Here is a 16,263-nt window from a genome sequence, read left to right as displayed (position 1 = left end):
TATGAACTTCTTGATCTCGAATACTCTCGTTCAGTTTCGTTTCATTTATGGAAACAATATCGATATCATTGTTTGCTAATATGATTCTTAATTCGTCTATATGAGTAGTTAATTGATTAATATTGAGTGATGCCATTCTAAAACCGCGCAAAGGAGGCAATATTGAGACAGATTTTTCGGCCTTTTGGTTGTTTAATTGATCCCGCACGGTATTGACGGACAGCACATTATCTCATTCTAGGTGCGATTTAAAATTATTATAAAACTGCTCATTACCTTTACAATTTAAGTGCAGTCCACCTTTGTTGAGTCCACTATGAGATATGTTTACATCCTTTAGGAATCAGTAGCCACAAAAACCATATCTTTGGATCTACTGGACATAACTTGCAGATTCTAACTGTAAAATGCTCTTCCTTCGAAAAAAAATGTCTTCTTTAATTTACTTGATGCACCGATCACACCTTTCCAGATATTTCTGCAAGGAAACGTTTTGTTTTGACGCGCCATCCTGAAACTATTTGGAGATGTTTATTGTTTTCTGTGGTACTCCGAAACAAAGAATAAGTACCCCCGAGAAACATCGGGTCAAAATTGGGTCAAGATCGGAATTGTAACGTTACCCTTTACTTGCTAACTAACTCATCTCGACAACGTACGTGGCTTCGTCACCTATGGGAGGCAGTTGCCACAATCACATCTTTGGATCTACTGGGCATAATTTGCAGTTTCAAACGGGAAAACGCTTCCTTCGAAAAAATAATTTTCCTCTTAATCTACATGATGCGCCGATCACACTTTTCGAGATATTTCTGTAGGAAAAAACTTTGTTTTTTGACGCACCATTCTGAAATTATTTTGAGATGTTTATTTTTTTCCGTAGTACTCCGAAACAAAGGATAAGTAGCACCGAGAAATATCGGGTCAAAACTGGGTCAAGATCGGAGTTATATTTTCACTATCACTCACTTACTCATTTCAACAACATATGTGGCTTCACCTCCTACAGAGGGCAGTAGCTAGAAAAATCGAAATGGTCATCCTTTAATGATCTTTAAGAATGGAAAGCGCGATAGGGTCAACCGAGGATAAATAAAGCCAGACATGATAACACTTCAAGCGTCGTAAATTTCCCCATTAATACTATTGCTTGGGATTTCTTGCCAGTAAGCAATTTGATGGCCGTACTCTGTTTAAATGTTCAGAATTTTTTTAATCTTCATACCAATTAGTTTCACAGGTTAAAAGCTACGTGGTTTTTGGTCCAGGATACCTCAAATTTACATTGTCAGCATCCAGGGTTTTACCAGGAAAATCTAAAAGTACGTAAACGGATTCAAATCATACATCTTGTGTTTTCAATCGTCTTCATTTTATCAGCAAACAAGAAGATGAAAATTGAAATAAAATGCATCCCTTAATGTGTGTTTGTTTCTTTAATGTATAGAATTTAATGGCATCGTCCTAACGGGCTACAAAACTTGAACTCAGTCGTTGGCGTTCAAGATTGAATTTTCACTAGTGATTACGAGAATGACGGAACATTAATAACGGGGTTCAAAACTGTTTTTTCCGAAACCATCAATAAATTAATAAAGCTCTTGAGGAGACTTGGAGCTATGAGCAACAACGAGTACTACTGATTCGATTTTATACCTAGCAAAGTTCCCCTGTACAGGATTTCTTGAAATTAAGCGCATAAATAGGTAGGTAAATTAATAGAAATAGCTCAATACTTATTATACACGAACTCATGATAAATAAGGCATGTAACAAGACCTGTCCGAGTAAACATAGGTAATCTACATAAAAAGTGGTAACTGGGATATAGGAGATATGCAGTAAATCAGAGGTTTTTGAAAATGAAAAAGACCATCTTCAAATCTATTCTTTCATAGGAAACGTATAGATAATGAGGGGTGTTCTCTCACTCCCATACAGAAATGAAAATCATGCTTATAACTTCTGTCGCAAACTATTTTTGAATTGTGCTGCCTTCCAATTTACCCTCAATGTAACCTTGTAACACCTGGAATGCCGTTAAGGACTTCTTTACAATACTTGGTGAGGGAAGGATCTTGATAGGTGCTGAATAAAAAGCTTCCTTGTGCATTCTGACAAGCACTCTTTAACTGATGGATCACATGAAATCGACAAAGCCTCGAGTCCTTAGCGTAGATCGTCGAGGACCACACCATCCCGCATAACAATTGCACAAATCTTCCCAGACTGGAAGACAGTGGATTCAATTGGCCCTGATAACCATTTGATGAATCGACAAAATATCGATCTCGGTCTTGTGTGATGTGCTCGATGTTGGATAGGATGACTTCAAACGGTTGCCAGTCAATAACCAGAATGTTGTTAGGGAGAAACGAACTTGTACCAGCGTCTTTCAGAACGTTTTTCTAAAATTATTCTTTTAGGCAGGGTCGAAGGTTCGAACAGTTTTTTAACTTGTGTTGAAATTTGACTTGCTCTGGGTCAATTTTGTAAGTTAAAAAATCGTAGTAGTGCAGTTCTTTATCGCTGACCTCCTTCTTTTTTATTGAATTCTTCACTCCTTGGTAAAGCCCAGATCATACCGTGTACCTTGTACGAACCACCTTTGGGAATTTGTCACGGGTTAGCTTAAATCCAAGATACCAAAGCGATAATACTTTTATTTCTGTGATTAGGATCAACTCTTCCACCTTCGATAACTACTGACTCTTCACAGTCAACAACGCTCATTGTTGTGAAACCCATCACTTTCGATCCTTTCTCAGCGACCATACTGATTCTGTTGGGTTCTGCAAGTCATTTGTGAAACCTGTGAGGAACGTAGTCGAAACTGCCTTCCATCCTCTCAGACAGCTTTCACACTGCGTCAAAATCACCAGCATTTGCGAGTAGCACAGCCTCTTTCTCGTCTTTCAGATAGGAGAGGAAACGGTTTCCTTTCACCAGCCTGAAAAAACGATGGTTTCGAAAAGATATGGTTGTTGAGAAACCTGGGAGGTAGAACAACCTTAAAATCATGGCCACATTACTGCACATTAGTTGACCTTGTCTTATTCGTTCTAACGTTAAGAATAGGGACCTTAAGCATCGACAACGAAATGGCACATCGACGACAGGCGGATGTAAAATTTTCCCGCGCGAGTGTTCTGCGCATGTGCGATGTTGTCAAAACGTCGTCCAGCCTTCGTCGACGACTGAATCTGAGCAGGTTTTACGTTCTGGTGAAAAATGTAATGATTGTTTGATGTATAATTGGCGGACCAGCGGAAGTCAAATGTTCAACAGTTTAGCGACTTTTAACAAACTAAAATGACTTTTCTTTCAGAGGCGTCCGAAACCATGGCCGGCCACATTTCTACAGCTGAGCAAGAACCAGTTCAAAAGAAATGTAAGATGTTCTGTATCTCTTTAAGGAGAATTTTGGGATATTTGAAATCATTTTTTTATTATTTTAGACCTGCCTATCATTGTGGTAATTTTAAGTTGCTCTTCAAGGTATAAATCTTCAGTTTTGGTACTAAAAAAATATATTTTCGTGTTCTTTTGACATGAAGTAAATCCAGGTATTTTGTTTGGACGGAAGACCATAATGTCTTGATGCTTCGCGAAGCTGTAACGAGCGAACCTCACAATTTTAAACCGAAAAGCAGTGAGAGAGGGAAAGTATGGGAAAGCATCGCCGCCTATTTGAATTCCCTGAAGAGTCCAGAGTTCAGGGTTACCAGGAGGGCAGTGACAGATCGATATGCACTTCTGATCTCCCGGCACAAACCAAAGCAAAGATAAGAAGAGAAAGCATCTGGGATCGATGTCCCCGAGCCCACAGAGCTCGACACCTTGCTGGAGGAGATTCGGGAGCAAGAGAAGAGCGCAGAAGATAAGAGTGACGCTCAGAGAACCGAGAAGAAGGCAAAAGATGAGAAAGGAAAAAATTCGCATATCTCGTTTTCCAAAGCGAAACTCTGCAAAACTCTCAGACTCATCAAGCTCTTCCAGGTCAAAAGGTGCGTATGAATCGTGCGGAAAGTCGAGGTTTTTCGATGCATAGAGGTCGTATACAGAACAACAAATTCATCATCATCGATAAAGCCATCGTTGTGATTAATTAGAAGCTGATTTCGGACGTTTTTGAAAGCCACAACAAGAGCAACTAGTCAAATAATCGGGATTAAAACTTGTGTTGTGAACTTTTTGGTCAGTTTGTCTGCGCGCAGACGTCTCCCATTTCATCTGTTGCACGCGGAAAAGGAAATTTAAGATTTCTATTCAAATTCTTAGGTTTTTTGAGTTTAAAAACTCTTTTAGCCATCGCTACCAGTTTTCTGATTGCAACGGTTTTGTTTTAGGAATCTTTTAGCTATCGCTATGAGTTTTCTGATTGTTACGGCTTTGTCTAATTTCCATTAGAAGACGTGTTTAGTTTGTGTATTGACTTTTCTTTAGCTTTCAAATTGGCTGTCGGAGATTGATTGTTTGTCATTAAGTACTTTGCTGTTTATTTGTGACATCCCTGCGAAAGTGTTTTAATTGTGGTTACGACCTCATATGTTTATTGTCTGGGAAAAAGGTTCAGTAATACTTAAAAACTTCGCCAGTTCTTCGTGCCTTTTGATAGGTGTGGTACACTTTACTGCTTGTTTTCCGTTAGGCAAGCGCCAACACTAGCATCTCGTAATTTTTATTTAATTTTGATGCTTGGAAATAAACACGAGAATTTGGTGGAGGCAATTTGAAGAGGAATGAATTCTTAGTGTTTTTTTTTTCTTTTTTTGACATTGTAGCATTTATTGGCTTTGGGAAAACTACTTTTTAATGTTTAGCCCGCAACCCATATTTTCCGACATTAAGTAATTCTCTAAAACAAGCCCTAGTTCCTTAACAACCATATCTTTTCTAAACCATCGTTTTGTCAAGAAAAGAAACGATTTTCACTCAGTCCCATCTGAAAGAGGAGAAAGTGGCTATTCGACTCTCAAATGCTGATGATTTTGACTAAATATCAAAGCTTTTCATTCTTAAAGACCCTCTATGGATGATCATTTCGATTTTTACTCTTTGACAATTTACAATTTTAGTTATTCTGTTGAAACCCTTTTAGAATTACCAATGCTGGTATAAATTTATGATGTTAAATATGGTTCTCTAGTCAGCCAAGTCTCAATAAATTCTCCAATAATTCTATCAAATGAATCCGTAAATTCATCAGTCAAATTTTTTACAGTGGAACCGAAACACGAAGTGGGCAAGCAAGGATATGAGAACGTAGATAAAAAATCCTTGCTACTTCAGCACACTTTTTCCATAAGAGCCTATTTTTTTCTTATACATTGCGTAGTCCTAATTTTGCTGTCAGAAATTTTGATGATGAAGCAAGAATTTGCCTATTACAACCGCTATGACAAAGACTGAAACAACTTACGTGTAGTAATTTGCATTGATCAATGCGCGCTACTTAATGGCTGCTTCCGCAAACATGACCCAAACACGCAAGGTTGACCATTGATTGTTTTGCGTAGTCAAAATCTGATTGTTAACATGCCAAACAAAAAGTATTACGTCACAGGAGCTGTTTTTTAACGCGAGCTCGCAGACAGAAGTGACAACCGCACGTCTGTGTTCGTGCCCTGAAAAAGAGAAGATCTGTCTTTTGTTTGCTTGCTACCACACATTTAACGATCTAAAAGGTTTTTACCTCGGAGTCAAAGCCTAATGACAAAACAAAAAACACAAGAAATTATTTTATTATTAGAAAAACTACTTAACAATTATTCGCCAAAGGCGAGGTGAATATCGTCGAATAATCCCCGAGACGAAGTCGAGGGGATTATTCGATGATATTCACCGAACCTGAGGCGAATAATTGTTTTAGTATAATTTCAGAGCTGAACAACAGAGAAATTTCTAAAATCATAACAATTTAGTAACATTTATTAACATTTTATTTTAACATTTTATGTAAACCGCGCGGAGCGGTTTATATAGCGTCATATAAGGAACCGCTCGACCAATCAGATTGCTAGAAACCCTTTGCTCAGCTCTGAAATTATACTAATATCGTATATAAACTACTAGATTGAAATCGGCGCACTATAATTACTCTTGCCCTGTTCATTCTAAGTCTTCTTTAATCTTTATTCTCTGATACAATTGTACTTACAGAAAATCCAACTTACTCTTCTCTTTAACCACTCCGCTGACTCTTATTAACTCTGAATAACTTTAATTTTAGCTCTGATGCACTTCATCACTCCTCTAAAGCTCCTCTGCACTACAGACCTATGTAGTCACTATTGGTAGCTGGGTATGATCCGGGACGCTGGACAACTGACCTTGGAATATGTGGTTAGAGCAACAATCCAAACACTTTTACAAGAATGTAACAAATGAACCGCATCTTACTTAATGATCAAATAATCAATCTTTGATTGCCAAGGGCAAGGTCACTAGACCAACAAAGTACGTCCACTAACAGGAAATATACAAAACTGATATCTGAAACCCAAATAACTTCGATAACGGCAAACAAATAACGCAATTTCAACCAACTAACTTAACTCTTTACAAATGACTGTTTTGATCTCGATCACCTCTCCTCAGATTTACCTGGTAGAACCCTCAATACTGATAGCACATATTTCGAAATCTTTGTGATGTGAAACATCTTCCTGATATGCTGATTAAAACGATACTGTGCTAAGAAAAGATTACCAAAGCACTGCTCACCAACACAAAAAGCTAAAGTTTTCTTTCGAAGAGGCTTAACTAATGATATGGAAATCTAAAACGAGAATACTGAGTATTAGGAATGAATAAAGGCTGATAGTTTCTAAAGAAACTGTTTGGGGCTGCGTCGGTGGGGGTAACGTAATAATTTGAATATATCAACAAAGTTGAAATGGTAAATTGGCCACCGTTATGATTATAAAAGCTGACGTTTCGAGCGTAAGCACTTCGTCGGAGCGAATAGCGGAATTGTGGGTTGTGTGTGCTTTTAAAGGCAGAAAAAGGAGCTACGTGATTAGTGGGAACATGGCAACGAGAAAAACCCGAATAAATTAGTGGAATGAAAAGCGTTCGTTGATACCAGTGGGATTTAGACTGCCGGTTTGAAAGATGAGTTTTTGTTCAAGAGTTTTCCGGCTTTCCGTGCTACCTAAGTGTAAGGAAAGACCGCAGATTGCCATGCGTTGCTTAGAATGGTTAGGTAAATTGAAATGTCTAGCGCCTGGTTTCTACTTTACTTATATAACGTTGTGACTACATTGCCTCAAAAAAAGGAGGGCAAAGATAATGGTGTGTTGAGAAAACCAATTTGATCACTAAGTCTGCACTTTTTGCGGTTAAAGTAAAAAGTCTTTTGTTATCTGAGGTCGTTGTCAACAACAAAGCTTTTCCCCCTTCTCTGTACAAAAGCATGAGTTCACTAAAACGTTACCTACTGAGCACCTCAACGATTTTCGTGTTTTTGATATCTCTCTCATATTTTGAGCTTTGTCAGAGAAGTGAAAAGCCAGGTTAATCTAGTACCATCTGTTTTCTTAAGCATACGTAAGTGGGTCAAGTAGCCTTGGAAGACAATCTTCGTTGGTTTTCTGATAGATTCCTCTTTAGTCTGTTTTAATTCTTAATTCCTGAATGTGCAATTTGTTTTCATATTTAAATTGTGAAGTGTTTGTCAGAAAAGACCACATACAGCAAGGAAAAGTAAGATAGTCAATGGAGGCCATCAATTGCGCATTCTTTCTCAAGTGCTACTATAAAATTTTTAGCTTCACTCCAAAGGACTTAAGTGCCTATTTTTTAAAAGTATTTCCTGTTTCTATCTTTTAGTAATAAAAAAGTCAGCAATTTTGCCCTCGGTTATAACAAAAATTTATAGCAAAAAATTAGATTCACATCTGCTTGGACAGCGTTGAATCTTGCCACAATTTGTATAAAGAGAAAATATCATTAAAAAACTATTGGCTAACTACTGTAGACTTTGGATGATTCGTTCCCTCATGAAAAATCCTACGACCAAATCAGCCAAATTAAATTTAACTCTTATTCTGTTGATAATATTGTATTGTGCGAAACGTTTATCGACAGATATGTAAAAAGTATATGGACTCCCATATCATGCCACAATTTCTTGTAACCATTCTCAATCATTGAAAGTCACCCCGTCATGCACCAACTGACATGTAGAACAATGTGCGGCCGGATACTGAGCTGGCTGCGTGACTTGCTCTTCGCTGGTGCTAAAACTGGAAGTAAGAGATCGACAGTTTCCGCGTCACGACGTTCTACAATAAAGTGAGTGAAGTCACATCGCCCTTAACGGAAAATTAGATATATAGCATTATGCATGATTAATGTTTATAGCCAGATGTCTCAAGGATGAAATCCATTCTGATAAAACAATCACATATGATTAATGTTTATAGCCAGATGTCTCAAGGATGAAATCCATTCTGATAAAACAATCACATCAGCTCTGTTTTAATTTTGATCGTACATAAAGAAATGTTTATACTACAAACATGATGTGTAACCGGAAGAGTCAAACACGTTTCGCGTTGTCGACAAAAGTAGCAAAGTCGCGTCGCCTATCTAACCTTTAATTTCGAACATCAAATTTTACTATTTGAATTACGTGTTAATATTCACTTCGTCGACTTTATGTTTGGATTCAATCCAGAATCTTTGAAGTTCTTACGTGGTTAATCATGTCATGTCTCAGCTCCATCCAGCCGCTTAAAGATACGACAAAGCACTTGGCACATGAGCCTTTCCGAGGGCGGCCGAAAGCTGCGTTTTACCGTGAGTTTATCCACGGCCAGCTTCTCAAGCCAAGTCTCTTTGTTTTTCTAGATCATTCGTAGTGCACAAATCACGAATTATCACTCTCGCAAGAAAAACGCTTTTAACGATGAAAAGAACTTTTGTCATCGTTACCTCATTATTCTTTTCCACTTGTTGTCACGTACAAGCTATCGAACTTGTACCTTCAGTCAATCTATCATGGGTAGACGTGACTACTATATCCCTGGGGGAGAGATCCTTGTGTTTAAGGCGACGTCACTCGGAAAGACAAGAATCGAGGGGTCATAAAATGCTTCCTCAGAGATATTCACAACTTAACCGCTCGGAACAGGAACTGATGTTCTCTGTCATGAGTTTTGACGTAAGAAGTAAAACTCTGCGTTTGCAATTATCTGACATAAAAAGGAGAACTCAGTTTCTTACGATCAGTAACATTGTTATCGAAGAATCGATTAGCACATTTTATCAGTGAAGCACAGTTTTCACGAATTCAAGCATGGGATCAAGACTGTTTCACCGTCTTAGTTGTTCGACCCTGTTTTGTCGAAAAGATTGTATTTTTAGGACAAACTATCGTCTACTTTCCTCTCTGAAAGGAGGGCAAGTGGTTGTACGATTTGCAAAAGCAAGTCACTTTGACGAGGTACTTAAACTTTCGAGGAAACTTAAAGACACATTCGACTACGTTCCCTACCGATTGCACAAATGGCTTCAGGAATCCAACAGAATCCCTTTGGTTGCCGAAATAGGGACAGATGTAGTTGGCTTCGAAGAATGCAGCATCCTCGACGGAGAAGAGTCAGTATTGCTGGAGGCTGGAAGAATTGACCCTGATCATAGGCATCAAGGTATTCTCGGTTTACTAAGATCTCTTGGACCTTCGCTAATCCGTGAAAAGTTTCCAAAAGTCTTTCGTACCCGGTACACGGTATGGTCTGGTGCCTATCAAGCAGTGAAGAAAACAAACCAAAAGCGTAATATCTACGACGAAGAGCTGTATCATTATGATTTTTTAAGCTACAAAGTTGAGCCAGAGCATGTCAGTTTTAAATACAAATTAGAAAACTGCACGAAACTTAAACCTTGCCCAAAAGAAGAGTTTAAAAAACATATTTTGGAAAACGCTAGTACCAGCTCGCTATTTCCTGATAACATGCTTGCCATTGATTGGCAACCGTTTAAAGCCATCCCAACCAACTTTGAATCCATTGTACAAGACCAGGATCGATATTTTGTCGATTCTTCAAACGATCTTGCGGGTGCCTTGACATCTTTCAGTTTGGGAAGATTTGTACAGCTTGTTCGTGGACAGGTATGGACATCGACCATCTACGCGAAGGACTCAAAGCTTTGTCAGTCCCACGTGATCCATCAGTTAACGAGTGCCTGTCAAAGTGCAAAAGGAAGCTTTCTATTTAGCACCTTTCAAGATCCATCTCTTACAAGGTACTGTAAAGAAGCCCTGACGGACATTCCAGGGGTTACGAGGATGGAAGGAAACGAGCCTACACAAAAGATGTTTATCTTTGAGGGCGAATAGGAAGATTAACATGACAGAATCGATGGATCGATCATAGCAGTAGCTAGACTTTTTTAGTATGGAGGTTAGGAGTTACTTCTTGTGTATAAATACCCTTTCCAAACTAATAGACCTCTGATTTTCTGCAGGCTTAACTCTAATATCCCTGTTACCACTTTTTTAATCGATATGTTTCCTTGAACAAAGTTTGATATGTTTCCTTGAACAGGTTTGGTGAAATGTTGTTATTTGTCATAAATTCGTGTATAGTAAGGTTTGGGTTATTCCTTATCTATTAATCTATTTATTCACTGATTGATTATTTACTTACCTGTTCATACGCATGATTTTTACCATTTTTCTGCCGTGATTTTTGTCTTTGAGGATGTTCATTGATACCTCGCACGTAGTTTTGAAAATGGATTTTAGACTATTTCAATTTTTAATCGGAGTAATTCTCGTTCCACAATGACGTAGTTCAGACTTATTATCAAGCCGTTTCCTTAATCAAATTTGGTAGATTAGATTTTCAAATCTATCATTAACTAAAAGTAGCATAAGGTTGTCCTTGATCTATTTTCCAATAATTCTTTAGCCTTTTTACTCTCAGCCACTGAATAATAACGGCAGAGCCTGGATGAAGATCATTGTATGATTCTGGTTTACCCGGTCAGAATAAACTGTTTGGGGCTGCGTCGGTGGGGGTAACGAAATAATTTGGATATATCAACAAAGTTGAAATGGTAAGTTGGCCACTGTAACCATTACAAAAGCTGACGTTTCGAGCGTTAGCCCTTCATCAAAGCGAATAGAGGAATTGTGAGTTGTGTGTGCTTTTAAAAGCAGAAAATGGAGCTACGTTATTGGCGGGAACATGGCAACTAGAAAAACACGAATAAATTAGTGGAATGAAACTGCGTTCGTTGATACCTATGGGATTTAGACTGCCGGTTGGAAAGATGAGCTTTTTTTCAAGAGTTTTACGGCTTTCCGTGCTACCTAAGTGTAAGGAAAGACCGCAGATTGCCATATGTTGCTTAGAATGATTAGGTAAATTAAAATGTCTGGCGACTGGTTTCGATGTGTCCCTGTCATTCCTTTCCACGTCGCGAAGGTGTTCTCGGAATCGGTCACCTGTCTTCTGCCTGTTACGCCGATGTATATCTTTTTGCAATAAGTGCAAGTTATGCAATAGATTACATCGACTGCCAGTTTTTCGATAAACGTGGTTACCCTGTTTCTGTCGTTCAAGCGGGTTATCACCGCGCCCAACTTATTGATCGACATTCAGTACTACCAACGTCACAAAAGGAAGATTCCGACCGCATTCCATTCACTCTTACGTTTGACCCTCACAACCACTCAGTTAAATCCATCATTCTTAAAAAATTTGAATTACTTCAAAATGATCCAGAGGCAAGCACTATCTTTTCGCAGCCTCCGCTCATTTCTTTCAACAACATAGGCAATTTTTTGGTCAGAAGTTCTTTTCAGACTAATGACCAACCCGGCACTTTTAAATGCGCTCGTGCACGATACAAAACGTGTCCTTTCATTCACGACACTGATAAAATATCGGGACCCAAACGATCCATCACCGATCACTTCACGTGCACCTCAGCCAATGTAATCTATTGCATAACTTGCAACCCGTTAATTAATCACGAGCCGACAAGCTGAATGAGCAAGCGAATAAGACAAAATCTTTAGACCAAAATAATGTGCAGTAATTGCATTGATTAATGTGAGTTTTCGCAAAGTTTCAAAATATGGCAATGGCTTTGAGATTGTTCTACCGCTCTGGTTTCTTAGTTTAGTTTAGTTTATTAGCTTCGCCGACCGGCTGCGGGCCCGGTAAACGCACCCATCCCACCCCAGGGGAGGACATCTATCACGCAGTAATCTCGTGCGTGGGAAATTAACATCTCCTATCCCCAACCCTGCAGGAGACGGGACCTCCATTTATTCGTCTCTATCCGAGAAGATATCTAACCATTTCTTGATGTTACAGAAAGGTAGCAAATTCTTCTCAATTATTTTAAGACCTTGAGTGTTGGTCCGGCCGGGGATCGAACCCTCGACCTCCCGCTCAACAGTCCAGCGCACTATCCATTGGGCTAACTGGATATCAACCATATCTTTCGAAGCCATCGTTTCGTCGGGAAAAGAAACTATTTCCTCCCCCTTTAAAAGAGGAGAAAGTGGCTGTTCGACTCGCAAATGCTAGTGATTTTGACGAGATTTTAAAGCTGTCTAAGAAAATGGAAGACACTTTCGACTATGTTCCCTACAGGTTCCACAACTGGCTTACGGAGCCCAACAGAATCAATATCGTTGCTGAGAAAGGATCGAAAGTGGTGGGTTTCATGGGAATGAGTGTCGTTGACTGTGAAGAGTCAGTAGTTATCGAAGGTGGAAGAGTTGTTCCTAATCATAGAAATCGAAGTATTATCATGTTACTTCGGTCTCTTGGATTTATGTTAGCTCGTGAGAAATTCCCAAAGGTAGCTCGTACAAGGTACACGGTATGGTCTGGGTCTTAACAAGGAGTGAAGAATGCAATAAAAAAGCACAAGGTCATTGATAAAGAACTGCATTACTACGATTTTTTAACTTACAAAGTTGACCCAGAGCAAGTCAACTTTGAACACAAGTTAGAAAACTGCTCGAACCTTCGACCCTGCCCAAAGGAAGAGTTTCAGAAAACGTTGTGAAAGACTCTGCTACTCGCTCGCTACTTCCTAGTAACATTCTGGTTATTGACTGGCAACCGTTTGAAGCCATCCTATCCAACATCGAGCACATCTCACAAGACCGAGATCAATATTTTGTCGACTCGCCAAGTGGTTGTCAGGGCCAATTGAATCCATTGTCTTTCAGTCTGGGAAGATGTGTGCTCCTGGTATGCGGGATGGTGAGGTCCTCGACGATCTACGCTAAGGACTCGAAGCTTTGTCGGTCTCACGTGATCCATCAGTCAAAGAGTGCCTGTCAGACTGCACAAGGAAGCTTTTATTTCAGCACCTATCAAGATCCTTCCCTCACCAAGTATTGTAAAGAAGTCCTTCACTACATTCCAGGTGTTACAAGGATAAACGATGAGGAGCCTACACAAACGATGTTTATCTTTGAGGGTAAATTGGAAGCCAACACAATCAAGTAACAATTTGCAGCAACAGAGGCTAGAAAAAATATATATCCTTTGAAAGAAACGATTGAAAGATTCATTCTCAAAAAACCTCTGATTTGCTGCATGTCTGCCATATACCAGTTACTACTTTTTTTAAAGATTATGATGTTTCCTCAGGCAAGTTAGGTTATGACATGAATCTATGACATGTAAGATATTTACATTTACATTTATTGTAGACGAATTTATGATATTATGACATGTAAGACATTTGTCTCCTTTAATAGCACAACTCTAAGACCCCAGCTTGCAAAGGCCGCAGTTAGCAAAGGCTAGTCGAGGCGGGCAGTGTTTAATACGTAGATTATAAAATAAAAAGATTTACATTGCAAGAGATTCAAAATTCTAGACAAATTACAACTACATTGATACATTCAAGATAGGGCAAGAGAACAGAACAAGCTGGGGTCTTATAGTTGTGCTATTAAAGGAGACAAATCAATATAATCGTCATATTTTTCGAATCTCTGGAGGAGGAAATCGTGAATTTTACTCTTAAAATTGTATTTTGATAGCTGGCGCACTTCACAAGACAAGCTATTCCAGATTCTAACACCATTTCTTGAAAATGCCGTTTTTTGGATATCTAATCTTGAACTTTCAACAAAATAGTCGCCTCTTAAAGATGATCTTGTCTTATCGGGAAGAATATTAGCTTGATAAGTGAATAAGTTAGATATGTGAGAAGGTGACAAATAAATGGATATGTCATGCATCATGATGGCAACTGATTTAAAGTAAAACATATCCAAAGGAAGAAAACGAGAAGAAACAAAAAACGCGATCGCATGAGATCTCTTTATCACTAAAGTACATTAAACGAAGGGCTCGTTTTTGAAGGATTAGAATTTTATCTCTATGAATTTTTGCAGCTTGACCCCACGCGACTATACCATACAACAAATAGGGTTGGATAAGTGACCTGTAAATGTGGTTTAGAGTACTAAGGGGTACAAAGTGTCTTAATCTAGAGATAACGCCGATTGATTTACTTATTTTAGATGCAATATATGAGCAATACGGTGACCCCATGAAAGAGTTTCATCAATAGGCACTCCTAAGTATTTAATGAATTCCTTGGGCGTTCTAGAGAAATATAACTCCGATTAGTATGATGGTCAAAGATTCTCAAATTTATTTGGTGATTCAGTTTTTTTCTGTCTTGGCCGAAAAGTAACAAAGTTAGATTTTTTTATATTCAGTGATAACTTGTTAGCGACGGATTAACCAATCGTAGACGTTACAGAGTTCATCATTAACTATCGTTTCGAGTAACTTAAGATTTTTATCAGCTTATAAGAGATTAGTATCATCTGCGAATAAGTATAATTTAAATCGATTAGAGCTATTAGATATATCATTTATATAATTCAAACAAATGAATTCATAAACTCATCGGTTAAATTTTTTATAGTAAACCGAAACACGAAGTGGGCAGGCAAGGATATGAAAACGTAGATAAAAAATCCTTGCTACTTAAGCACAGTTTTTCCATGATAGCCTATTTTTGGCACACATTGCGTAATCCTAATTTTGTTCTCAGAAATTTTGATCTTGAAGCAAGAATTTGCCCATTGTTACTGACTGAAACAACATACCGGTACGTGCTGTAATTTGTATTATTTAATGGCTACTTCCGCAAAGTCAAACATGACCTAAACACTCGAGGTCGCACTTGAGGAGGTTGACCATTGATTGTTTTGGGTTGTCGTAATCTGACCGTTAACGTGCCAAACAAAAAGTATTACGTCACAGGAGCTGTTTTGTAACGACAACTCACAGACAGAAGTGACAACCGCACGTCTGTGTTCGTGCGCTGAAAAGGAGAAAAACCGTCATTTGTTTGCTTGCTACAACACATTTAATGCTATCATGAAAGGTTTTTAACTTAGAGTCAAAGCCCAATAACGAAAGAAAAAGCAAAAGGAATCATTTCAGCATCATAAAAACTAGTTATGATCATATATAAACTACTACACTGAAATCGGCACTATATAATTACTTATCAATAATTTGGGTTTAAAACTCAAAGGCGACCATCGAAAAGAAAGTTCATCTTTCTGTTGTGCCTAAAGCGTGTCCTCGTAAAGTTGGAAAAGCATTGTGAGCTTGTCGCACTAGAAGCTTGACAACCAGATGAAGAATATCAAAAGTGAACGGTTGGGGCTCCACCGAGTAGGTCGACGCGTGTTTCGTTAGAAGCGGCTAGTTGCAGAGTGCAGCACGCTAAGCGAAAGACACCAAAGACTCTTGCCCTTTCCATTCTAAATTTTCTTTAATCTTTATTCTCTGATGCAATTGTACATACAGAAAATCCAACTCACTCTTCTCATTAACCACTCTGACTCTTATTAACTGATCGACTCTGACTGAGTCTTATTAACTCTGAATAACTTTAATTTTAACTCTGATGCACTTCATCTCTTCTCCATGGCTTCTCTACAATATACACTTATGTATTCATTATTGGCAGCTAGGCATAATCGGAGACGCTGGACAACTCACCTTGGAATGTTAAACATATGTGGTTCAACGAGCCTCACGCCGTTAGCAACCAAAAAAAATCTAGATATCCAGCAGAGAATCCGTCCGTATTCTGTGCTGGATACCTAGTGGCTTGCTGGGGTAAAATATTTGATCGTATTTCACTTCTAATTTGATAGAGACGTCAACTCTTACGCAATCATGTCATCATCCTAGGGCGTGAAAAGGTAATTAAAGAAGCCGTATCCGAAAAAAGTGTACA

At 38.6% G+C, this 16,263-nt stretch overlaps 2 protein-coding genes and 2 pseudogenes across 2 annotated transcripts; 3 read left to right on the top strand and 1 right to left on the bottom strand.

Annotated features, from left to right (window-relative positions):
• Positions 1–1,337: 1,337 nt before the first annotated feature.
• On the bottom strand, positions 1,338–3,021 carry LOC148725036 (histidine N-acetyltransferase-like; annotated as a pseudogene).
• Positions 3,022–3,312: 291 nt separating this feature from the next.
• Positions 3,313–4,238, top strand: LOC148725035 (uncharacterized; annotated as a pseudogene).
• Positions 4,239–9,113: 4,875 nt separating this feature from the next.
• Positions 9,114–11,403, top strand: LOC111332797 (histidine N-acetyltransferase-like). Its single transcript, XM_022938248.2, has one exon. The coding sequence runs from the start codon at positions 9,305–9,307 to the stop codon at positions 10,346–10,348; it is 1,044 nt and encodes a 347-aa protein (XP_022793983.1). The 5' UTR covers positions 9,114–9,304; the 3' UTR covers positions 10,349–11,403.
• A 693-nt stretch (positions 11,404–12,096) lies between these two features.
• On the top strand, positions 12,097–15,696 carry LOC111332806 (histidine N-acetyltransferase). Its single transcript, XM_088731432.1, is given in 3 exon segments — positions 12,097–12,130; positions 12,371–13,030; positions 13,033–15,696. Coding segments are annotated over 3 exon segments (1,152 nt in total). The 3' UTR covers positions 13,491–15,696.
• The last annotated feature ends 567 nt before the right edge of the window (positions 15,697–16,263 follow it).

This window comes from Stylophora pistillata, chromosome 8 (genome assembly GCF_964205215.1).
Source record: "Stylophora pistillata chromosome 8, jaStyPist1.2, whole genome shotgun sequence".
Classification (NCBI taxonomy): Eukaryota; Metazoa; Cnidaria; class Anthozoa; order Scleractinia; family Pocilloporidae; genus Stylophora; species Stylophora pistillata.
Note: the sequence above shows the minus strand (reverse complement) of the source record. Positions and strands in the feature narration are given on the sequence as shown.